A 24999-nucleotide genomic window follows, 5' to 3' on the forward strand; every position below is an offset into this window, starting at 1 on the left:
AATTAAAAAAAAAAAAAAAACACTACAAGAGATGAAGACTAAAATAGAAATTAATACAAAAATATTTAATATTATTTCAAGACCCTTATACATTAAATAAAAATTATTTTATATAATAAATGGCAAAAAGTTTTAAAATTATTTAGGCTTATTTAAAGAATGTTAAAAGGTTCATTTATAAAAAGGATTTAAGAAATAAACGGGCAATGTTTAACAACGAAGATCGCTTTTTAGTATTTTCCGTGCATTTCGTGCATTCAACACGCCCGAAATAACCGAGATTGTAGAAATATTGTCGCCTCTCGTGGAAAAAACGTCACTTAACGCGCGCCAACAAAAGCCTTGGCTTGTTTTGTTGCTTCGCACACGTTCCTTGTGTAATGACCAAAAATATATGTATATATAATATATTATTCCTTATATAATTATGTCGCTCCTTATAAGTTAAGTAGTGTTAATAGTTAAGTAATAAGTGTTTTTTTTTTCCCTTTTGCATTAGACAATTTTACACATTCATAGAGAGAAAAAAATATGCTGTCGCGTCGGCATTTTTGTTCCATCGTTTGACCTTTCGTCGTCGTCCACCGATTGATAGTGGTAGCGGTTAATTAATAATCGTAATAATAATCATCGAACGGCTAACGCTTTCGCGTTTCGCGCATACATCGCGTACGAGCCTCCTTTTTATGATAAACGATCGTAGAACCAAAGAGACTCGGATGCACCGGGATTCTCTTTGAGTTTTCGCTAAAGTCTAAAGTAAAAATAGGCTTCAGATATCGGCTTTAAATTCGAATTCGCGAAGCCCTCTAACTAGCTCTTGGTAGAGACTACGACGCGTGTACGCACGCAACGCATAAGTATCTCGTTTGTGTTCCCCATTTTTGTATACTCGCGTATGTGATGTGTAGATACTTGGTTTTATATGTTCACCGTGGATGTCGTGTGTATGTGTGTGTGTGTGCGTGTGTGTGTGTTTATCGATACGTTTGAAAGAGATGTTTAGTGGAATGTCCGGCTTTGTAGAAACGCGTTTGTAGAATGGGTCGGTGCATCTGCTGAAGCGTGTGTCCCGCGCGCGAATATTCGGCACGAATAATGAATATATATCGCGCGCGCGTGTCCTTTATCCGTTTCGTTTTCTGCGATACTCCGGTCCCAAATTCGTGCTTTCGCCTATAGTCGAAAGGATTTTCTCTTCTGCACGCGCGCCTGATGCCAGGATCGGCCGGGCCGCGGCCAGCTGGACGCGGGTTAACTGGCGGAATCGCAATCGGGGTCTACGGGGGATTGGTTGTGCCAGCGTCACACGCATTGCCATTTTTGTTTTCCCCTTTCTGCGCTTGCCTAGCAACGTTCGAGGGTTCTTTTGCTTTTCTTTCGATTGGAACGAAGAGGTCGTGGGAGAGAGAAGGAGAATGTATATATGGAATAGCTGGAGTATCTTGGCGTTGCCGACGTATCCGAGGATTCCCTTCGTCTTCGTGTTCCTCACAAACGCATCGTAAATGCGTTCGAAATCAGCAAGAAAAGCTTTCGTGATCGAGCTTCGCGAAGGGAAGCCTCGTTCGCGGCGAGCAACAACGAGAAAAGGCGTACGGGTTCGGTGCGTGTGAGAGATGGCGGAGAGATCTGGGCGGGAATGTGGGCTCTTACTGTATATACGGATCTTTGTTTCCTCTTGTTTTCTTTTTACTGTACTCGTAACTGTATATACTTTACTGATAACTGATACTGACTTTCGTCTACTGCTCTACGGAGTCCTCCATGCTGAGCGCGGGGCCACGTTGCTCCGCCGCCGGCTGTTGGCTGTTAGTCGACTCGCCGGATCTGCCGCTCGCGGTGTTGTAGCCCCTCTGCAATTGCACGACCAGCCCGCTCACGGCAGCGTATTCCTTTTGTTGTTGCTGCGGCTGAGTCTTCTGGCTCGAATGATCTACTATAAGCTTACTATCACAGGCACTTTTTTTGTCAGTTGATACGGCGTAGAGGTTGTGTAAGTCCGGGTAATGGTTCAGCTGTGGTTGCTGCTGCTGCTGTTGCAGGTTCAAAGGCTGCTTCCTATCGCGATCCTCCTGGCCGCCGTTGTGAACTTCGCGCTCTCTGCTGCTGCGATCGATTCTCGAGTCGCGGGTGCTATCCTCGTCCCTGCTACCCGCTCGGGAGATCGACAGAGGCGTCGGTGGTGACGTGAGCCGATCGCTGCCGTCGTCCGTGCGACCTCGTTCCGATGGTGACGGGCTGAGATCAACCGTAGGCACACGCTCCGGCCTCTCCGGCACTATCCTGCCCGCTGGTCCTCGATAACTTTCGTCCTCACTGCTGTCCTGCGCCATCCGGGGCAGCGGAGTTCTTCTCGAGTTTCTGCAAAGCTGATCGATCAGCGTCTTGCTACTCATCGTCTCAGGATGTTGCGCCTGCGACGACGATTGCTGCTGCTGCTGCTGCTGGTTCCTCACCTCCGCCATCGCCCGCTGGTCCCTTGGTATGCCTGTCTCGAGGCTCGACCTGATCAGATTGTCCAAGAAACTGCCGTTCGCTCCGGACCCGTCGTAGATGCTCTCCACCATGTCACGCGGCGCCTTCGCCATCGACGCGCTTCGAGAGTTCGAGGTTCCGGCTGCGTCTGGCGTTCCGCCAACACCGCCGTCGCGATCTCGTTGCTGGTGCTGCTGCACCATCGCCGCGTTTCGTTGTTGCTCCTGCAGCCCGCGCATCCTCTGCGACGCCGCAAAGTACTGTTCCGGCAGAATCGGCACGTTCGGCGCGCCACCCATGAATGGTGAGGGCATGAAGGGTCCCGGGTTCCAGAAGTTGAAGGGTGCGAACGGCAAGTGAGGCATGCCCTCCATGAACGGTGGCATTTTCAATCCGTTCGGACCGGGGATACCGCCCGGCGGCGTAAACGGCTTCTGCTGCGGTTTCAACTGCGGTTTCTTGTCGACGCCGGCAGCGCCTGGCCGCATCGCCGCGGCGGCCGCCGCCGCCGCTGCCGTCGTCGCGGTCTCCTTCGATTTGTCGTCCGGTTGCTTCTGGTCCCTGCGAGAAAGACAAAAGCTCGCGATATAGCTTTTAACTCTCTTAACTAGCAGATGTTTATAATTTTTTATAATCGATAATCCATGGTTAAAAATACATATCTGTCCCGTTAAGTACAATATATCCCCACCATCCTGCGTTCATAAAAAAAAGGAAGAAAAAGAAAGAGGCTCAACTGACTTACCTCTTTCGCGGCCTCATCAGATGCCGCTCCTTGACTTTGTACTCAAGGGTGGAGTGTGGAACTCCGTAAAAGCTGCCAGCACGATGCACGCTCATCTCGCCGCGCTGTACCGCGCGTACCGCCTCGACGAGGCTATCCCTGTCATAGTTCCTGTACTTGCCGCGCTTCGGTCTGGTACCTTTGCCGCCGGTTCCTTGCTTCGACTTGTTCGCGTCTTGCGACTGCTGCTTGGCTTGCTGCTGTTGTTGCGACGACGGCTGTTGCTGTTGCTGCGGCGGTTGCGGGGGCGTGTAACGACCCCTCTTGAACGGGCTCGGGTCTGTCATCATAGCCTGCTGCGACGAAACCACGCCGGCCGATTGGCAACCCGGCAAACCGGTCCCGCCGGGCGTTTGGCCCTCCTGAAACTTGACGCTGATGCTCTTGGCAATGACGTCGCGGAAATTGACGCCCACCGCTTTGCCCACCAGCGAATTCGTAGGGCTGCTGGTGCCTGAGAACGCTGGGCTAGCTCGCTCCAGGAGGCCCGGACTCGAGGCGGCAGCCGCGAAGCCCTGGGCGAACGCGGCGGAAGTCGGCTCGCCGTTCTTGCTGGAACAACCCGGCGTGCTGGCGGGCTTGTAGGACGGAATCTTCAGTATCGCTCTGCCCTGAGCGCTGTCGCTGGCCTCCTCCTCGATGTTGGGATTGAAGTCATCGTTCGTCATGGGTACGCGCTGCTGTTGCTGCGACTGCGTCTGCTGATGAGCAGCTAAAGGATGGTGATGGTGCTGATGGTGCGACTGCGACTGATCGCCGTTCACGTTCTTGTTCAACCTCTTATCTTCGCTCATCAGCTTCCTCACCACATCCGGTATGCGATAGTCTCGCGTGTCCAGTCCTACGTTTAAAATATTATTTATTTATTTATCGTTTATTACAATGTTTATATACTATAGAAATTAATTAATTATCTAAATAATATTGCTAAATATATTATCATATTGGATTAATGATGTTATATAATAACATGTATTATTCGAGATATATTTTTAAAGTTGATAATACTGCGCGAAGAATGCAAATAAAGTTCAATATCAAAATTTATAATAATTTTAATAAGAATCGTAATTGTTTCTGTAACATTTTGTCTTTCTATTTGTCGTAATTCCGATTTAAGCTGCTCAATTTAATTCGCAGTCTTTAAAAGCAGAGAAATTATCAGCGAGCTAACTGACCAAGGCCCGGCTTCTATCGATTCTGGAAGTCCTATCACGACGTAATACACTTTTCGGCTTTCCTCTCTTGGCGCAGAGATTGGCTGGTCATATTTAGTGGATAAAAAGAAACGAATACCTGCCGGAAATGTGTGACCCAAATCGCAAATAATATAACTTAAACGACAAGCTAATTCTCCGAATTCTATTAATAATTATATCGTTAACAAACTTGACTTATCTCATATTTAGAGAAAAAGCCCAATCTTTCTAAACTAAAAAAAAAAAAAAAAATAATTAAAACTGTGTTGTAATTCTCAGGTAAAAGCAAAGGCAAAGATTTTATTTTACCTAATGGTACAGCGGCAGCCAACATCTTCTGAATGTAAGGACCGATGTTGGCGTGTTCCAATCCCGGCCATTCAGTTCCTGTCTCGTGACCCCGTTGCAGCAGGTTCCTGAGGGAATCACCACCGGTTCCTTCGAACGCGGAGAACCTGACGAGATCCTCCAACGAGAGCAGAGGCTTCAGCAGGGCCTTCTCGACTTCCTTCTCCTCTTCCGCGCCGGATAATTCTTTGTCATCCACCTGTTAAAAATATCTTTTCTAGCGTTTCCTGCATATACTCTCCGCTCGTGAAAGAGCATCTAAATTGCAGATTACGGTCAAGTTGCCCTCTCGAGGAAAGTAAAAGTAGAAGCTTCCACTCCGTCTCCGGAGACGTGAATAGAAGCGGTGCTCTTCTTATCATCGATAGTCATTAGGCAAACGTTGTTGCTCGTAAATGACAACTTCTTGTTCGAGAGTGCTTCGTCGAGAGGTGTGTGTGTCTGGAATGTACGTGTATCTGTATCGTGTGTAAGTGTCAATTGTCCATGTAAATATATACAAAGTGTTTCTCGTAAAGCGACCGCATTGCATATTTTAAAAAAAGTATTAAAACGGGGAAAAAAGAGCGTAATGCGCGCAGGAAAGAGGGTACTTTTGGCTTTGAGGATGTTACATAAACTGGGTTTCGTGTAAAGAGAATCGCGAGCCAGTTTTCACTGTTTTGAGATGAAAACATTTCTGGAATCTCGAAAATGGTGCTTAAAAACTTCTTCTCCAGACATTTGGCGAAAATCATTGAAAATTTATTTATTTGGTTTTATATAAAAAAAAAAAATGTCCGTTTAATCAAATAATTATGTGTGTGTAAGAGAAATCATTTTCCTCTAATATTTATATTTTAACCAGCGAGTGTCACTTTACGCAAATCACTCAGTATATACATCTTCATCGAATGTAGAACAGCCAGCCAAGCGCCATGCAGGATCAGCTGATAATAACTAACAGTATATTTCTCAAAGAAGCGATCGACACGTTTTATGGGAAAACGTTCTCGGCAATAATTTCTATTACAATATATATATATATATATATATATATAATCGCGACTGCCTTTTCCTCGCTAGTCCCCAGTAGAGGGAAAAGAGGGCGGAAAAATTCGCGTTAGGATAAAGGGAAAAACTTATCTTCGGCGTGCGTTTCGACGAGATACGCCGGAATTCAAGTGCTCGGGGGACTCGTTTAAGGCGCATGCATTGCACTAAAAGTGAAGCAACAGTCTTCCACGATGGTTACCACGTACATATGCGTATAAACGAGCGGTATACGCGATCGCATGAAATGCAGGCAAGAAAAATGAGATTTTAACCGTCGCCCTCTTCTCGTGCATACACCGTACTTGCGAGCTCGACAAATTGTACCGTGTAAAATAGCACCTCATGCTAAGTTTGGTCAACGAATAATTTTTTAAAAAAGTGACAACTATATCACGATTAACAGATCATGCGTTGCGATTGGAATATTTAAAGTACGATACGGTAGATGCAGGGTATTTTATGAATTTTAATAATTTTTCGATCCAACTTTTTTTCCTAAGCAAAACTGCTCTTCTAATTAATGTAGATTCAAATAAATTCTAATTAATAATTAGAATTTATTGCAATAAAGTCACTAAAGACAAACATTGCGGTGCACATCAATTATACATAGATGAGATAAATCGGAGATGCTTGCACTTTAATGCGCTGGATATTTTCGATTATCTAATTGCGATCAATTCCTGTCCTACACACGTTAAGCAAAATTAATCGCGATCAAATCAAGGCAAAAGACATTATCAGGTGATGAGGATTAAATCGGGCCACTGTGTTTAATCTGCTGTAATCTTCGATCGCGACTGTTTCATGCATGGCAGCGCGTTCGCACTGGGATTGCGATCCGTCTATTTCGGAACAATTATTTGATTGGACGTCTCTCTACGGCGGTAGGGTTATATGCGCGGCACATCGAGGATGCAGAGTGTCGAGGTCCAGAAGCGTACATTCACGACCATTTATTGAATTCCACAGGGACCGTAAACGTCCTCGTTAAAGACAAGAGAAAGATCGAGCCCGGACAGAGATACTACTTCTTCTTCTCTTTTTGCTTTTTTTCTTTTTTTTTCTTTTTTGTCTCGACACGACCTTCCCAAAGACTTACCTCGAGTCTTGCAACCTCGCGGACACCAAGTTGCCGTGTGTTAAACTACAAATAGTGAGATAAAAAAAGTTAAACAGCCCATGCAAAAAAACACTGGACACTACTGAGCGACCACGGCGACCGATAAGGAGCCGCGTAGACCATCCCTTTCCACCAACGTGCTCTTGCTGTCACCGAGCAAAACTTGCCATCGATATTTTTTTTTTAAATTAAGTCAATTTCTTCGTTATTTTCCCGCAATATATGAGAAAAATTTTTTAAATCTTTAAAAAAAAATTGACTTGTAATAGTTTTACTTTCTCTGCAAATGTGTGTGTTTCACACAAAAGTACGTAAAATATTTATAAAAGAATTAATACAATATTTAATAATTAAATATAATAATTAATTTTAATATTTTAATATAATTGTTCATAACTTTAATTTAATATCATAATTGATAGAACATTTAAAAAAGAAAAGAGAAATAAACTAGTAGAATTGATAAGATTCATATCATTTATATATAAAATTACAATATTGAGATCCTCGTTAAATTTTCTGCATTATAGCAAACAAATGGGATTTAGCAAAAGCAACTGGATTGTCGCAATAATATTTGATAATGAAGCTATTCTAGATTAATTTAACGATTAGAAATTGTCGAGTTTGCTCCGACAATTCGAGTCCGAATTTTGGACGTCGTTTCGCGATAACGAGATACATATTCGGTCCACGCGAGATCCACGATCGCCGTGCCAGAGGTATGTTTTGGGGAAGCTTCATTCGTTCTTCCTAACCAAAACCACACTTAGGTACAAATGGACGGTATGTATCCGCGAATTTTCCCTCAACGAGATCTCCCTCGTGCATCGTTCGGCTCCCCACCCCACCCTTCCACGTTTCTCTGCATGGTAATCGGCCTGTTTCGCCATGTATTTAAATCATGGAGAATTACTACTCGTTTACGGACAGTTTTGCTCGAAAAAAATTGTGCGTAATCTCTCGAGTGCCTGACGATATATATTCCAATAATATTAATTATATTTAAAAACAATTTTATATGCTGTTTTTATTTACTAACATATTTTTACATATTTTTTCCTCGTTATTTTTAAATACTCTTTTACGATTAAAATATTCTAAAACTTAATTCAAAAATATTTCTAATTACTGGTGGGGGTTTAAATAAATAGTCGTTATAAATTTCATCTCTTTCCAAGAAAAATCGAATCAAATGCTGCTCTTGTACATATTTTATCATGAAAAAATCCAACGCGCGAGACGTGTCTGTTTATATCAGATGAAAAGTCGGAGATTTAATCTTTCGATATACTCATACCTATTTCGTAATTAATAAGTCAAAATGCTCTCTAATATCTGTGCAAATAAAAAGAAAAATCAAACGATTATACCATCAGGCACTTGCAGCGTATCGCGAATACCAAAAAAAAAACGCCGTGTTATCGACATCGATATCCCGAGACGAGTCAACGGAGCAATTCCGAAATCACTTCTCTCGTACCATCGACTCGTTTCCAGATAAAGACCAATGGACATCGATAATGGAAACCACACCGGAGATAAGACTATACTCGATGAAGAGTCTTTGCGCGTCGTCTCGGTAGACGAAAATGTCTCGTCGCATCATTCTTTCACGACAACCTCCCCATCGCCGTCCATGCCAATTTGCATCCTCGGCTTTTCTACCCGACACGCGTGAAAGAGACCCGACGAGGAGAGTTCGGCACGTGTCGGTGGGAACGTTTTCACCCTCTTCGCTCTCTGCATCTCGCCCGCTCTCTTCCTCTCTCTCTCTCTCTCTCTCTCTCTCTTTCTCTCCCTCTCTTTCTTTCTCTCTTTCTCTCCCTCTCTTTCTTTCTCCCTTTCTCTCTCTCTCTCTCTCTCTCTCTCTCTCTCTCTCTCTCTCTCTCTTCCTCTCGTTCTCTCGTTCTCTAAATCTCTAGCTATATCCTTCCGTTTCTGTCCCCAAAACCTACCTCGTCCACTTGCGGGGGCGGAGTGGTCGCGGAGGCGTTTTGGGTCGTATTTGATGGTGTTGTAGTTGTAGTAGTAGTAGTGGTGATGGTGGTGGTGGTGGTGATGGTGGTGGTGGTGGTGGCTGGGGCGCCGGGCTCGTGAGGGTGTGAATGGGTGCTAGTCAGGGACGCGTCCCTTTCGCGCTCCATCGCGAGCTTGTAGACCTTGTTGCGCAGCGTGCTACGCGGTATCCCGTAGATCACCGCCGCCCTCCGCGTGCCGAGTTTGCCGCTCTGAATGTCCCTAAGGGCGGCCTGCAGCTCCTCCTCGGTGTAGGTCCTCCTGCCGCCCCCGGCACCCACCACTGGAACACCACCGACGCCTGCCGCAGCTGCCGCCGCAACCGGTCCGGTCATTCGTGGTTTCGCGCGGTAACACGAGCTAAAACAGTGTTAATCAACGTTAAATCGGGGGGCCAATCAATGTCTTTTTTGATCCATACGGGAATCAAATTCGCTGTGTATCTTGGTGAAGCCAGTTTTCAATACGTGTATGTAGACTGTAAAAAATTATTGCAGACAAAATATCTAAAGTTTTCTTTACAGACACATTGTAATTTTCAGAGAAAAATATCTGAATTTTCAGACTTTTTTTCAGAACTTTTGACTCTGATAATTAACAAATTGTTTAAAATTACTTTCGGATAAATATGAAAATTAAGATAAAAATGTGTCTAATTTCTTAGGCAATCTACTTAAGTCTTGTCAAAAAATTCTCGGAGCTTCCAATTATTTTGTTTTTTTTTTTTTCAAAAGTCTAACCAAAGTAAAAAAATTTTTATTTCTAATGCTTTTCACTTGAAAAAGAGAAAATACGTAATTGCTAGATTTATAAATGTACTTTAAAAAATAAATAACTTTTAATAAAAATTTTTGACTTTTATAACATTTTCATTTTTTATCGTTAAAAAATTAAACTAAAGAATATATACTGCATATTCAATATTTTGTCAAGACTGAATATATAAAGAAGTAAATGTATAACATTTATAATTTACAAAAATATAAAAAAATTATCAAGAGAGTTTCAATAAAATTCCACGAAAATTCCTTGACTTCTCCAGGTACAAAAAAACTTTCTGAAAATTCCAGGTTTCCAGGAATGTAAACCCTGATCAAGAGAAACAAATCGTTGGATGTAAACCGCTTTTTATTATAGGAAAATTTATTTTTGCGTAATTTCCACTTCGCTATCCACTTTTAAAATACAGCTTTTATAAGTAGTTCCATCAATCATCATAATGGATCTCATTTATCTTCGTACATTAACGTCGGAGTATCACTTTATATAAACAGCAATATTAAAAGCAGGTGTATCACTCGAGAAAATCGATATTTTATCGATGAAACAAAAAGAATTCTAAAACATTCTAAAAAATTGTTATTTCTCTTATTTCTTAAAAACATACTATTTTTTTATTTCCTAAAAAAATAAAATATTTCAACAAAGCTCTCGTTTGCATGCAATTTAAAATTGGCATTCAGGACACTAATCGAAACATAACTGGCGTTAAATCTTTAAACTCCTCGCAGCAAACAATGCTGTGTAGTCAAGGGAAGGAACATGCATTTAAAAATCGATTGGCTTGATCAATATTCGCTCCAGTCGGAATTCTCGAGTAAAACAAAATCGCGATTTATCGCTTTTCGCAAGCTCACGTGCATTCCCTGGAACTAACTCGATCCGTATTAAATGGCCACGTGGCCGTCTCGACATCCGCACGTGTTTGACGCCGATGATGAATAGCGAATCCACGCAACTTTAAGCTCGCCTTCGAGACATTCAGTCATGTAAATTAAGTTTTTCAAGTGAGGACGGAAAGACGTGTTAACTCGACGATTTCGCGAACTGCCACGTGCAATCAATAATATTTGACCAGAAAAACCGTGTCGGAGAGATGTTCGAGCATTTACATCTCTTTAAATGCGTAATTCATTTACATAAATATCATTTCGCTCATCATGATTTATACTGTACGTCATATGGACGAGATTTATCTACGCCGAGAGACGAGAATTAAAACAACGTATACAACCGCTCTAACATCGCCGGAAGGCAAGCGCGTATATTAATAATTTTAATATTCGTTTTCGCTAGAATTTTTTTTATCGCTATCACAAATTGTCACGTCAGTACGATTACATATTTTCCGAAACGTATTATGCTTACTAAGCAGTGTTTTCGTCGTAATGAATTATTCCTAAGCAGTCTACAATGTCAAACATAGTATCAAACAGCTGATCTTTGTTTTTTTATAAAAATAGATAGCGTTTGTACATTATGTATACATCTCTCTCTCTCTCTCTCTCTCTTTCTCTCTCTCTCTCTAACATTATTTTCTTTTTTTCTCGTTAAAACGCTTGTTTGCTGACTTAAATGAAAGATAAAGAAGGTCAAACATAATCTAAATTCTAATTTAAAAAATAATGAGACATTTTGAACATATCGATATTCTGAAAAAAATAATGTAAATAAAAAATTTAAACGTTTTAATAAAAACTTAATCTAGAAAGAAAAAACAGATGGGTAGTAAATCTTTTTGTTTCGTAACTTAAATAAAAGATAAAGAGAGAGAGAGAGAGAAGATCAAATATAATCTAAATTCTAATTAAAACAAAATAATGTGAGATTTTAACATATCGATATTCTCAAAAAAATAATGTAAATAAAAAATTGAATCTAAAAATAACGGAAAGAAAAGACGATAAATCATTTTTTCTCTGATTTTCACGCAACAATGAATCTTCTTGATAGATTCTTATATATTAGGTGAACTACCTCTCACTTGTAATCGCGCTAAACATGCGAGAAAAATGTAACAACTTTTGGCGCAAGAGTAGCCGGTAATATTTCGCACTTGCACATAAAAGAACGCGACGTGGCACGAAGGCGATGGATATCGGGCCACGGTGTAATTTGTCACAGTACGCGACGATAAGATTAGAGAGAGGCGTAAGGAATCATCGCGAGCTCTTTCCCCTTCGCTCCTCTTGCCACCCCCGCTGCACATGCACCGGGAGAGCCCCCCTCTGTCTCAAGTTCGTCGACCTGCGCCGCCTGATAAAAGTGCATTTCGTCCGACGGAGTGTGGCCTCCCGGATAGGTCCCGCTACGTCAGTCATCGACCGGCGCTGATTTATCTACGATTTTTGTTTGTCGACTCGTCTGCGGTTTTACGCGGCGATATGCACCACGTCGTCGTCGTCGTCGTCGTCGTCGTTGTCGTCGTCGTCATCGTCGTTGGAAACTCGGTCGACCAGACGCGTCCGTTTAAGTCTCAGGTTCAACGTTCCTCGAGTAATGCTGTCGCGTAATTTCGAAGAAAACGGTATTCGCTAAATGAAATGACGCGGTGCGCGTATTTAACCACAAGAAATTTAGATTTTATCGTCGACGCGTTTCCGTAAAAGCACTTGATTGTATTATGCAAAAGATAAAAAATAAAACAGGGTGTCTACTCAAATCTTGTAAAAAAAAAATCCTGAAAATTCCTCGATCTTTCATGCAAAATTTCAGGTGGAGAGAATATTTTAAAGATTTTTTGATACAGCTTTCTTTAATATAAATTTTTATTCCATACGTTTTCTCATGTTTTTCGCTCATATACAAGGAAAAACACAGTTTAAGTTTCAAGTGTTAAAACTTAATAACTTTTATAAAATAAACATTTTTCACTTGCATAAAATTTTCATTTTTGTATTATTAAAAATTACAAAGAATATGTACTGCATATTCAACATTTTGTTAAGACATTGAATATATAAATAAAAACAGATATACATATAATATATTTTAAAAGTATAATTTGCTTGGCTAGTTGTTTATAAAATCAGAGAAAAATTACATCAAAAAAATGTTTATATTAAAAAGAATTTTTGAAGAAATTCCCCTCAATAAAATTCCATGATTTTTCCAAATACAAAAAAAGGTTCTTAAGAATTCTGAATTTTTCATGTTTTTCCAGAAAGTAGAAACTCTGTATTATCCGAAACTTAATTAAAAGCTAAAACAAGAAATTAAAAAATATCGATGCGTAATAATATATTTTTAAAAAATATATCGTGAGAAAAATGTTTAGCCGATAACGCGATTGCGTGTTAGATAAATATCTTTGATATATTTACGCATCCGATGTCAAAGTTTCACGATCGAACTAACTAAACTGGTTCGCTTTTGTAAATTCCCGCATAAATCGCAAGACTCACGCAATCGCGAACCAGATAGTCATAATCTTGTCCTTCGACGGCGACGTCAATATCTCTTTGGCCAGCGAACCTTCTCCAAAGACTTCTACGAACCGGTTTTGCTTCAGCTACTCTTGTCTGGTTTTATTGCGGCTCGCCTATTTTTCAGTATCGCGGACGCGAACTGTACGTCTAATTTCGTTTATGACTTGCTATGGCGAGGGCACGTTCTTAGATCTAGTCAATTAACTCGCATTTCTTATCCCAAGTTTCTAAAAAGTTTCTAAAAAATTTATGGTCTACTTAAAATATTACAGTGTATTAAAAATCCGCAAATAGCCTCTTTAATTACCAAGTCTCTCGAAAATCTTTTTATAATAATTTTTATAATTTTTTGAACTATAAAAAATTAAAATTTATTAGTAAAAATATTTATTGTATTAATTGATACCTATATGAATAGAAAATATTGAAACAAAATTTGACGTGTAATTTCTTGATTTTTGAAATGCAATATATTTTATTTCAGCTCCTTAAATGAGACAAACATAAAATATATACTTTAAACAATTGAAATAAAGAGTCTGCTGTAATAGTGAGAGTTCAGAGAAAAGTATGAAGTTATATCGATTAGACTCAAGTATTCGATTGCGTAATGTCAGTTTATAGAGGATGATAAATATCTCGAGATTCGCTTAGTTTGTAGCAGCAAAGTGAAGTACAAAAACTTGACGTGTTCAAGTAGCATTTAATTTGAATATATACTATTATAGAGCTCTATTAAACTGAAACTTCTATATAACATGTTCGTTGTGTGCATGTGCAACCAGAGAACAGAGAAAGAGACCTCTATAATTAATATTTCTAAATTTGTTACACGTAACAGTAAAATTAAAGCAACAGGATTATTGTCATTCATATTCATCCGAGAGTGTATCGAAAAATAATTAACGTAGCTTGGATATTTTTAAAAGCTCGAAAAGTACTGTTCCGTTCAAGAATGTACAAGTTTAATACCAATTCAGATCAAGAGGAGCCCTGGATTTTCTTCACGTTCATTCATAAAGTGCCTTGAATGAAAGTGCGCTACATCGTAGATTCTCTCGATAAAACATGAAACGTGTTATAATCACGACGGATTAGCCTCTCACAAAGAGATACAATATTTTGACGAAAAAGTACGAGAGCGACACTGCCAACCTACATTCTCCTTTATTCGGAGCACTCACCTAAGGAATAGAACTCATTGTGTGTTGATCGTAATATAATTTACGAGCGGATGCTTCAAGTTACCAGCACCTTCTCCTTCGTTTACAGACTTTTCCCACTATTCGATAAATTTACTAATTTCTTTTAATAACTTTTGGATATTCGATTTTTATTCACTTTTAAATAACAAAATTTGTGTAAAATTTGCAAAAAGATTTCTGACATATATGTTTTAATTGTCTTGTTATATTCATAAAAATTATTATAATTCTCGTATATCTTTGAATTCTTTTAAATAATAAAAACTGTATAAACTTCGCACTTATTTAGAAAAAAAAAAAAAAAAAACGACGATTCTTCACGTGTATTTTTTGTCTTGTAATATTTAGAGCTGTTATAATTCCCGTATATACATTTTAAAATGTAAATTTAAATTCACATCTTTTCAAGCCCGTCGAATTCAGAATTAAATATACGTGATCTAATTTAAATTGAGTTTTAATTTCGACTCGGCTACCGCGCGGTTTCGTCGATGGTCCTATCTTATCGTTAATTACGTCGAGCATGCGTCGGCGCGAACTTTCCTCGCCTCTTTCTTTTCTCTCCCCTTTTGATCTTTCTCGTCTCTCGCGTCTCTCTTCCGTTCTCGTTCCTTACTACCCCTGCCCTCGCAGCCCGCGTCTCTTCGTTCTTTCTCCCCTTCTTGCGTTTCGAGTTGCACTCTCCCTTTACACGCTCCTCGTAATCGAGGCCACGATACGCACGAGGTACCCACCACGTCTTCGATGTGTTAGGAGGTGCCGATTACGATGGACTAATAATAGACGATGATAAAAATTTGATGCGCAAAATGTCCCGCGGGGGAAAACAGTGAAAACACGGGGGCAACGTACGCCTTCGATACTTTAGTACGACGATCTGACATCGCGCTCGACTCGCGCGATTCGTTCGAACTGTCAACGATCGCTTCAATTTTTCGCGCAAGAAAAATTAAAATTAAAAATTAACACTGAAAAGTGTCAATAATCAATATCTATAAAGAGCTCTTGATATTCCGAAATAACAATTAAATCCTCTGACACTCTTATCATTTATTACACGATGCACATTTTTTTATGAATCTGATATACACTGATAATAAAAAAAATTGAAACAATTTCAATTTTTTCAAATAAAATCGAAATTTCCCGATATGTGTTCTTTATCAAGACTTCTTCAATTTTATCATGAATTATACAGAACAAAAAAATTAACATAAACACAATATCGTCATAATTAATTCAGTTTTTAATTTTTTATACTAAAAATAATTTAAAAATATATAAATTTTTTTTTTATTGTCATTTATTCCTATATAGGATAGATTTACGAAATCTGCTATATCATGTTTCGCATACGAGACCACAACAGAGTTGTGCATCGATTCTGTGAAACGCACTGCTTAAATATTTATCGAGGTACGTACCGCAGACGTATTGCAATTTAAAGCTCAAAGTTGAAAAGTTCAAGCAACTCGTCGGTATTATTACGGTGCAGAGGTACCAGTTGCTTACTACGTACAAACGTATTACGAAATTTTTTTGTGCAGTTAAAAATGCTGGATATATTAACTATTTGCGCGTGAGAACCGTGCAATAAGCGATCTACTTAGTTGTTGACAGTTTAATCAAAACACATTCCCTTTACATCAAGAGAAAAGGATATATATTGCTTTATCCATCGTGCAATGAAAAAATTTCTACAGAAACTTCTAAACTTTATATACATTTGCAATAAATCATTATTAATTAATGCTCTTTCTAGTAATAAATTTAATATTATTTAATATAAATTTCTTAAGAAACCGCTTATCTTTTTATAATTATTTATTGAAATGAAATTAACGAAAATTTAAAATTTATAATATTATTGTAATTTTTACAATCCAACTGAATTTTTGCGAGATAAAAGAAAAATGATTGTAGGGATAAAATATGACATACATGCATATCTCTCGAACTAAGATAATCGTCGAATGTTCACAATACTGTTATTAAGGTCGACTTGATAGAACGACCAAGTTCACCAAGTAAACTTGAGCTTCACCGCGATTTTAGATCCTGATAACCGTGGCTCTTTATCTATAACCCTGTCCGCTTTTTATTACAATTATAGTGCACATAGAGTACTCACACAAACACGCATAATGAAAATGCAAGACGCTTAATAATAAAACTCGACGGATATATAATAAAGATAATTGAAAATATATAATTCTGTTAATTAAAAATAATTTATAAGTATAATAAAAATAATGTATTATAACATTATAAATATAATAAAAATAATTTATTATAAATAATTGAAGAATTTAATAATCTTTTAGAAACTATATCTACAAGTTTTTAGCTGTACTATCGAGATTGTCAAACTTGCGTTCACATACAGGTCCAAAAATACAAGCCACGAATGCAAACACGATCGAACGAGCGTCATTCGCAAACGATACGATTCCTCTCGCGCTTGTCGCGCATGACGTCTTTACGAGGGAGATAAATCACGGTTATGCCCGGCCGCGGGTGATTGGCACCTAATTGCGAGACGGCATTCCGGACGGATCGACTGGCTGTCAGTTTCGCGATTTTTCGAAAGTCGTTTACCGGCGGCATTTTAATCGACGCCTTATCGAAATACGCGCGCGCGCACCCGGCCGGCTTAAGCGGCCACTCGATCACGAGCAACGTTCTCGCTAGGAGGAATGCGATCCTTTTTTTTTATCCTTTCCTTTCCGTTCGGTACGGAATGCATATTCGTATCGACGGCTCTCGCCTCGAGGTATAAAGCTGCGCGATAAAACGACATCTCGGTAGACGACGATTTTTCCATCGAAAAGAAACGCTCCTCTGTCGTACCTGAATACTCGTACGGTCTTACTATGTTTGCCCCAGAGTCTTCCTCCACTTGGGAAAAAGAGAGAAATGTCCTTTTTCATATTCTGATGCGCACTCTAAGGAATGCTAATTCTATCATTTTTTTCAGCATATTAAATTTATTAATAAAAAATGCGTATAAAATGTATAGAAGGCTGTGTAGGGTTTAAATAAGAAATTTCTGTCAAACTATAATTTTCGCATGAGCGAAAATTACTTCGATTTAGTTTCAGTTTTTACTTTTATATTTCCACGGCGATTTAATCACGACTGTTTGATGATTAATCTTCTCCGTTTGGGTTTTATATATTTATCACTTTGACGAATCAAATGAATAACGCATAGGATATATAATTTTAAATTAAATGCATCATGATATATCGGGTCGATTTATATACACGCTAGCTAGTATATAAATCATTGAGGATTAAGAAGAAATTTTATATATTTTTTTCTCTACTATTTAAGAAATACTCAAAAATCAGTATACTTACTTGAGAATAGTCTTGGGATCGATGCCTGTCGGCATTCTCAGAGGTATTTTCTGTTGCTCTAGTAGGGATATGTTGTTGTCCTAAACACAAACAAATGAATAATAATATTAATATAAGAAAACGATTAGCAGACTTTAATAATTAAATAATAATTAAAATTACGCAAGCATTACAGCTTAGTTATTTAGAGACGTCAGCGTTAGTCACTTAATAACACGACTAATATAAGCTCTAATAAGACACTGTACAAAAGAAATTCTATTTTTTTCAACAGTATACATTATAATAACGCGTAAATGATGACAAGATCAGTAAAAAGTTTGTTATTTTCGCTCGTTGTACAATCTTTCGTCGAACACTTTACGAACCGCGCAACGGATATCCGAAGAGTGATCCGGATGAGCGTTATGAGATAGAAATATGAAACAAGGCCGAAAGACAGAGAGAGAGAGAGAGAGAGAGAGAGAGAGAGAAAGAGAGAGAAAGAGAAAGAAAATGTACATTACACAGAGAATTTAGAACAACGAGCACGAAAACGTCTCGCGCTTACCTGAGAATTTCTGGGTTTGGCCGAGAGATCGAGCGGTTGATCGACCGCCACGGCGCTGTCCTGGTGGGTCTGCACCCCAACGAGGGGCGCCTCCCTCGGCGGTAAGCACCATTGGGGCAGCAGGGTGGGGTAAGTGCCGCTGAGAGCGGCGGCGACCACAGACGCCGCCATCGGGTCCACCTGGACCGACATCGGTGACTCCGCCGATCGCGAGCTGCTACCACTGTCGCTCTGCGGACTCTGCGGGGCACAACACGGAGAAACGTGTCATACCGTGCTCGCGCGATTCGCCGATCAGGCGAAGGATTGGTCGGACATGGCGAGAAAAAAAAGGAAGGGAGAAAGATTCGCGAGAAAGATGCGAAAGATGTGGGGATCGAATTCTGATCGAATTCATTTTTCAAAAGGCGCGATGCCTTCGCGAGTCCTCGTGAATCTTGTATGGGGGCGTCAAAGTGTGATCAAAGCTGTGAGAAAGAGAGAGAGAGAGAGAGAAAGAGAGAAAGAGAGAGAGAGAGAGAGAGAGAGGCTGGTGGTGTGGCGGTCGGCGCACGACTTAATCAAAAGCAGCAAAGACCGGGTCAGACTCGAGGCCGCGAACGGCTCAACAGGCGCATCGAGAGAGGTATGAAACGAGATTCCGATGACGCGATTGCGTAAGTGACAGATAAAACGAGCAAGACATTAGCGTTATTCAGGGTTACATTATAAAAAAAAAAAAAATTGCCTAAGAGTTTAGATACATGTTTGCCTGAATTTTCAGATTCTGGATGAAAGAAATTTCAGACAACCTGTCTTGATCATCAGAGTGATTTTTTTCTTCTGAAAATTCAGACAGGGTGTCTTTATAGGAAAAACTTCAGACACCTTATCCGGAGTTATCATTTTATAGTGTACATCGACAAGATCCGAAATCGCAAAGAAAAGAAGATGATACGTTTAGCTTTTATTTTCTTCCGTGTCTCTCGTGTCGCTTTCGAGTATTGTAATCTCTATACACAGAGTTATAGCGATGAAGGACGAGGTCGATGCTCAGCCATGCGCAACCTCACACCATGGGCAAACTCTGGGTAAGTTACTTACAAGGGGCGGCTGGTCGTCGTGGGGTAGCTTGCCGTCGAGGCAAAAGTAACACTTGTCGAGCGGCTTCCAATCCTCCGGCGGCGGGCTCATGCGTCTCCCAAGGAGAAACGGCGGTGCCGCGACGCTCGTCGCGTTCCCCTCGCGGCATAACAGCCCCGACCTGGTCCCTTCCGACTCCGTCGCCGGCGTCAGTATCGTCGTAGAACCCGACACCTCTTGTAGCTCCTCCTCCTTTTTTACCCTCAGTAAGCCCTGCGTTACCGGTGCCCGCTCCAACGCGATCTCCTCCGTTCGTTCCTGAAAATGGAGAATAGAATGTGAGAAGATCAAAAATCGGAAGAAAGCGACAGCTCGTTTTAATGATAATATCAAAGTTTTAGTAATTTAAGAGAGATGTAACTTGTATTGTTTACTCTTGCTGATTTTATTTTTTTATTACATATTTTTTTTTTTTTTTCTTTTTTCAAAAGATGGTTATTTTAGGATGTCCACTCAAATCTTGTAAACTCAAAAAAAAAAAATCTATGAAAATTCCCTGACCTTCTAGGGATTTCGAAATTCCAGATAAAGAGAATATTTTAAAGATTTTTTCATGCAATTTTCTAAAATAAATTTTTTTTAATTGCACATATTTTCTCTGTTTATTCATGTGTAGAAAAAAAACACAAAAACACAAAACCACTTAAGTTTCACGTGTAGATATTCACAATTGTATTGGAAAAACTGAATAATAGCTTGCTTAAAATAAAAATTTTCAATTTTTATATTTTCATTTTTCATCACTAAAAATCAAAATAAAGAATATGTACTGCACATTATACTTTTTTAAAAGTTATTAAAATATCAAAATAAGCTCTTATAATATGAATCAAAAACTATCAGTTATAATGGCTAATAGGAGCAAATCGCTGTTCTTGGAGCGCAATGATTTATTTAGGGTATAAACTATATTACAAATTACATAAACGCGAACGTTTCGGACTACTTTAAGACTTTCCTCAGCGCTAAATTACATGAATAAAAAAAAACCAGAAACAATTTGTTTACTTAATTCTATATTTTTTACATTAATAGTACGTATCTGATTCGGGAGTCGCATAATTATAAGTCAAATTTTAAGTCAATAATAGTTTGTCATTACGGTAACGCGATGGTAGTAGCATCGCTTTCCAAAACATAATAAAAGTTGGCATTGAAGTTGTTGCGTTCCTCCATTGGTTGATAAATCAAGGGATGATAAAAATTCGTGGTCAAAATTATAAATATCGACTGATCATCTACGTTAAAATATATAAAAAAAACACCTCAGTTTCGATTTGTAGATAGATATTATTATAAATTAAATGTTATGTATGTTGCTGTGACTTACAAATTTACTCCTTTCCAGTAGGGTTACAAAATGTAATACTGCGATGCTTTTTGTTCGAACGCTTTCTTATTTCTGATATTAAGTATAGAATACCGGGTTATTTATGACATTTAGATGTTTATATTTTTGGCAGAGTGTCAATCATGTTTATGTACGTGGAATTAAGGCATTCTGTATCCATTTACAAATTTAAACTATTTATCTGTCTTTTTATAAAAATCATTTCTGAGGTCAAGCGTTTGTGGTAAAAATTTTCTTTATCTAAAATTTTGACCTCTTCTCAATAGAAGCTATGATTACGTTCTAATATGTGATTGAAAAAAACTGAATTGTTTTTATTGTTCTTTATGTTGGATTTATGTTTCGTTATTCTTGTTTTTAATTTTTTTAAAGTTATTCCCTAAATTTTGAAAAAATAAAATTTTAAATAAAATTTTTTTGCTTCTAAAAATAATGTAATGTGTCTTAAAATTAATATGTAGTAAAAAATAAGACGAAATAAATTTATAATATTTAAACAAAAAATAAGTCAAACTTTAAACTTTTACATTTTTTTTCTCAAAATTATATTTTTTAAAATGCTGTACATATATGATATCTCGAATTGCAATTAACGAATTGCTTATAAATTCTGAACATACATTCAGAAAAAACAGTAGTTCCGGTTTGATAGACGATTTTGTTGATAATACTTTTAGTTTAAAAAATATAATAAAAAATTGTCAAAAAATCTTACATTTTTTCTCATAAATTTTCAAAAATACGGCAAAAGTCAGATCGAAAGGAGTATAATATAAGTAATTTAAACATTTGTTTTTCTGTCCCATGAAATTCAAAATGGCGAAATCATATACACCATTCACCCGTGCACGGAGAGACACAGGCGAATTGCTACATCTTTTGCAAATATTAACATTTTTTAATAAAATTTTAAATATAAAAAGTTTAAGATATATTTTAATATATCTACTACCACTATCCGATGTATTAAATAAATCGCATTCCTTACTTTTCCTGTATTTCAAGTTTAAAAAAATCTCCTTTTAAAATAATCAAAGTAGGATAACCTTGCAAGAAAGATATTAAATATATAAACAGAGATAGATATTTATAATTTACAGTATAAGAGCAAAATTATCAAAGAGAGAATTTCTTTTTTTATATTTCCTGAATCCCAATAAAATTTCATGAGACTTTCCTGATCGTTCCAAGCAAAAAAATCCCCTGAAAATTCCAAGGAATTTCTATAGGAAGTAGAGAGACATCCTGTTTCAGAAAAATTCTTTTAATTCTATTAATCTAAAAAATGTTATTTTATTAGCTGAAAAAATAAAAATGACACCGACCTTGGTCCCTTCCGTGTCGGTAGCGTTGGCAATCGGGTGATTCGCACGATCGTTTTCCGTCCTGTGAGGACTGGCCGCCGACCTGTCGGCGTCCACGTCGAGCTTTAATCGTTTCTCCGCCTCGTTTTGGCCCCGTCCCGTCTCCTCGTCGTTCTCGTCGCCGTCCTCCTCGCCGTCGACGTCCTCCCCGTCGATCTGCCGGTGTCCGCGTCGCCGTCTCGTCGTTACAGTCGTCGTGCCGGACGCCGTTGTTGTCGCCGACGCGATCGTCGCCGTCGTCGTCGTCGTCGCCGCCACCGTCGTTGTCGTCGTCGTCGCCGCTGTTCCCGTCGTTGTTGTTACCGTCGTGGACGTCGTCGTATCTATCGTTCTGGTGGTGGCAACGTCCTCCCGCGCGACACCGTCCGCGGGGTCCTCGTCGGCGGCCTCGACTTTGATCTCGCCCGGCCTCAGACGGCGCGAATCCTCCTGCTGTTGCTGCAGATGGTGATCCTGGGCCGATCCTTGCGGATGGTGATGGTGGTTCTGCAGGTGATGCCTCTGCAGGCTTTCCTGCTTCACCACGCTGGTCGCGAGAGTCGTTGTCGTCGTCGTCGTCGTTGTCGTGGCCGTCGTCAGCGCCGTCGACGCTATCGCCGACGGCAACGACGAGGATACCGGGTGATGCAGCTGCGGCCCAATTTGATCCAGGCTCCCGGGTATCGGATTGCAGGACGACGACAACGCCGGATAGAGCCGATGGTGGGGCTGTGCCGTCGCTGATTCGCTGCTGCGGGTGCCGCTGTACAGGGTGTCCTGGTATTGCTTCCATCTCCTACGGCCCATCAACTCCTCCGCTACCCGTTCCAGACCTGCGACACCACCGCGACTACATCAAACAATGACGTACACGACTCCTCCGCCAGCCGTATATTAAGAAAGTGCTACTTTTGATAGAATAAATATTTGACAGCCTCACTACGATTGGATCGATGATATTAAAGATCAAAAATTAATAAGACTAGTAATAATTTGTTACCATCAAAATATAAAATAAATGATAAAACACAATAGTGAGTATTGTGACAAACTTGTCAAATATATTATATATAAAGTGTTTCTAAAGATTTAAAGAAAATTTTTTCAAACGAGCTATTCTTTACTCTGTTTAATATATCTAATAACTTTATTATATGTCACTTTTGAAAATAAATTAAGTGTATTATCACTAAAAAAACAGTGAATAGTCACTAATGTGATTTTAGTTATAAATGTAGCACCATAATCATTAAATAAATCAATAAAATATTGCTGAAAGAATTAATGATAATTAGTGATAAAGTTATTCCTATCATCAGTATTAAAAATAATATAATAATATTAATATTTTAATAATATAATAATATTAAAACTGCATATTACATATATATGAAATTTTATAGAACAATATATTTATTTCAAGAAATCAGAGACTAAAATTAAAAAATGTAATATGTATGTAATTTTGAATACTAGTTGTATTTCAGATATAAATATGTGGAGTTTCTCCAAAAAGTAGCATTCCAAAATAAATAAAAAATTTGTACATCTTTGCAAATATGTATGATTATTATTCATTTTTTAGTGAAACGTGACTGCCATAATTAGTGGGACACATGAAACGGAGGAGGAAATCATAAGTGTCTTTACTGAAACACGGTAAAATATTCACTGCTTTGATCACTGATTCAAGAGACATTACACGAAACATAATGAGTATTTTGTCTTCAGTCTTTAAGGAAATGTTTGTTAAATATAATACGTACGCGGTACCAACGTGCGCCGAGAGATTTTGCACTTCTCTGAATCGCTAACTGTCGCTATCGTAAAATTGTATGCACTAAAATAAGTGGCCCGCGGTTTCGCAATCGCGATTGCATAATCGCGAGTTACGAGAAACGCATTCGAACGCGGATGTGACGATATCTATAACCCGCTGCACAAATTCACCGCGCCCGACCGACTCGTTTGTCATAGGAAATGACGGACGATGATTAAAGTTCCAGAGAAAAGCAACGCGGATGCAACGCTGTTCTTGACAACGAGAGTTGTCGCAGGCGAAATTATGCAAATCGCCTATGCGATGAATGCCTAACCGGACATGGTGGTTTTCGAAGGTCATGGTTGCACTATTCACGGCTCGTACGACAAGCTCTTTTTTTTTTTTTTTTTTTTTTTTTTTTTTTTTTTTAGCGACTCAAAACGCGCGTATATTTCACAATTATTACTGAAGATTTATCGCAGTATTTGAGAATGCCTGAGCATTTAATTACCCGTGCGTGAGAATGGAATGTGTTAATCTAATTAATTAACCTTTTCAGCGCTGCAGATAAATAAATGAACGCTGCACGCTGATTAAAACGTATATGGAAATATAATTTCCTTCAGACACTTTGTTACTCTTCACAGTTATGTGCGATTATTCGTTTGTCGCGAAAGATATCAGATGCTTATTATTATTTAATTTAGAACCCCTGGAGAAAGAATGCATTTTTCTTTTTAACGTCTCAAAGATTTTGAGTTTTCGGCAGCATTATGTCAGTTTAATTTCCGTCCTCCAGAATCCGCGAGATACAGATAACGAAATTTTTTCGCTTCCTTATCCAAAGGCCGAATAGTTGACTGTTATCATATTGACGTGACACACGAGTCTAGAGATCTCTCCGTCGAAAAGATTCGCGATTTCAGTTTCGCGCCGACCGGATACTCCGATGTTTAAATTATCGTTGGGATTTTACAAATTATGATATTTATGCTAGTCGAAACAATTATCAGAGATGCGCCATAGTATATATACGATGCACAGTATATGTGTGTTTGTGTGACGGATGTTAATTTCCTGAATAAATATTTAACATCGCGGAAATATGCC

At 39.0% G+C, this 24999-nt stretch overlaps 1 protein-coding gene across 5 annotated transcripts in view; it reads right to left on the reverse strand.

The window, feature by feature from the left end:
* The window catches only part of Eip93f (Ecdysone-induced protein 93F), a 143666-nt gene that overhangs the window by 20505 nt on the left and 98162 nt on the right, over positions 1–24999 (reverse strand). For 2 of the 5 annotated variants that reach the window (XM_072903796.1, XM_072903795.1), the window contains exons 3-10: positions 22110–22960; positions 19395–19691; positions 18312–18551; positions 17762–17841; positions 8926–9346; positions 4771–5008; positions 3224–4103; positions 3–3039 (exon numbers count right to left, since the gene is read on the reverse strand). In XM_072903796.1, the coding sequence (XP_072759897.1) occupies positions 1746–3039; positions 3224–4103; positions 4771–5008; positions 8926–9346; positions 17762–17841; positions 18312–18551; positions 19395–19691; positions 22110–22960 (4301 nt within the window). In that variant the 3' untranslated portion in view covers positions 3–1745. Of the gene's footprint in view, positions 1–2; positions 3040–3223; positions 4104–4770; positions 5009–8925; positions 9347–17761; positions 17842–18311; positions 18552–19394; positions 19692–22109; positions 22978–24999 lie in introns of those variants that run through there. The other 3 variants (XM_072903794.1, XM_072903797.1, XM_072903798.1) reach the window with 3 other exon arrangements.

The sequence above is a fragment of the Anoplolepis gracilipes genome, chromosome 12 (genome assembly GCF_047496725.1).
Source record: "Anoplolepis gracilipes chromosome 12, ASM4749672v1, whole genome shotgun sequence".
Taxonomy (NCBI): domain Eukaryota; kingdom Metazoa; phylum Arthropoda; class Insecta; order Hymenoptera; family Formicidae; genus Anoplolepis; species Anoplolepis gracilipes.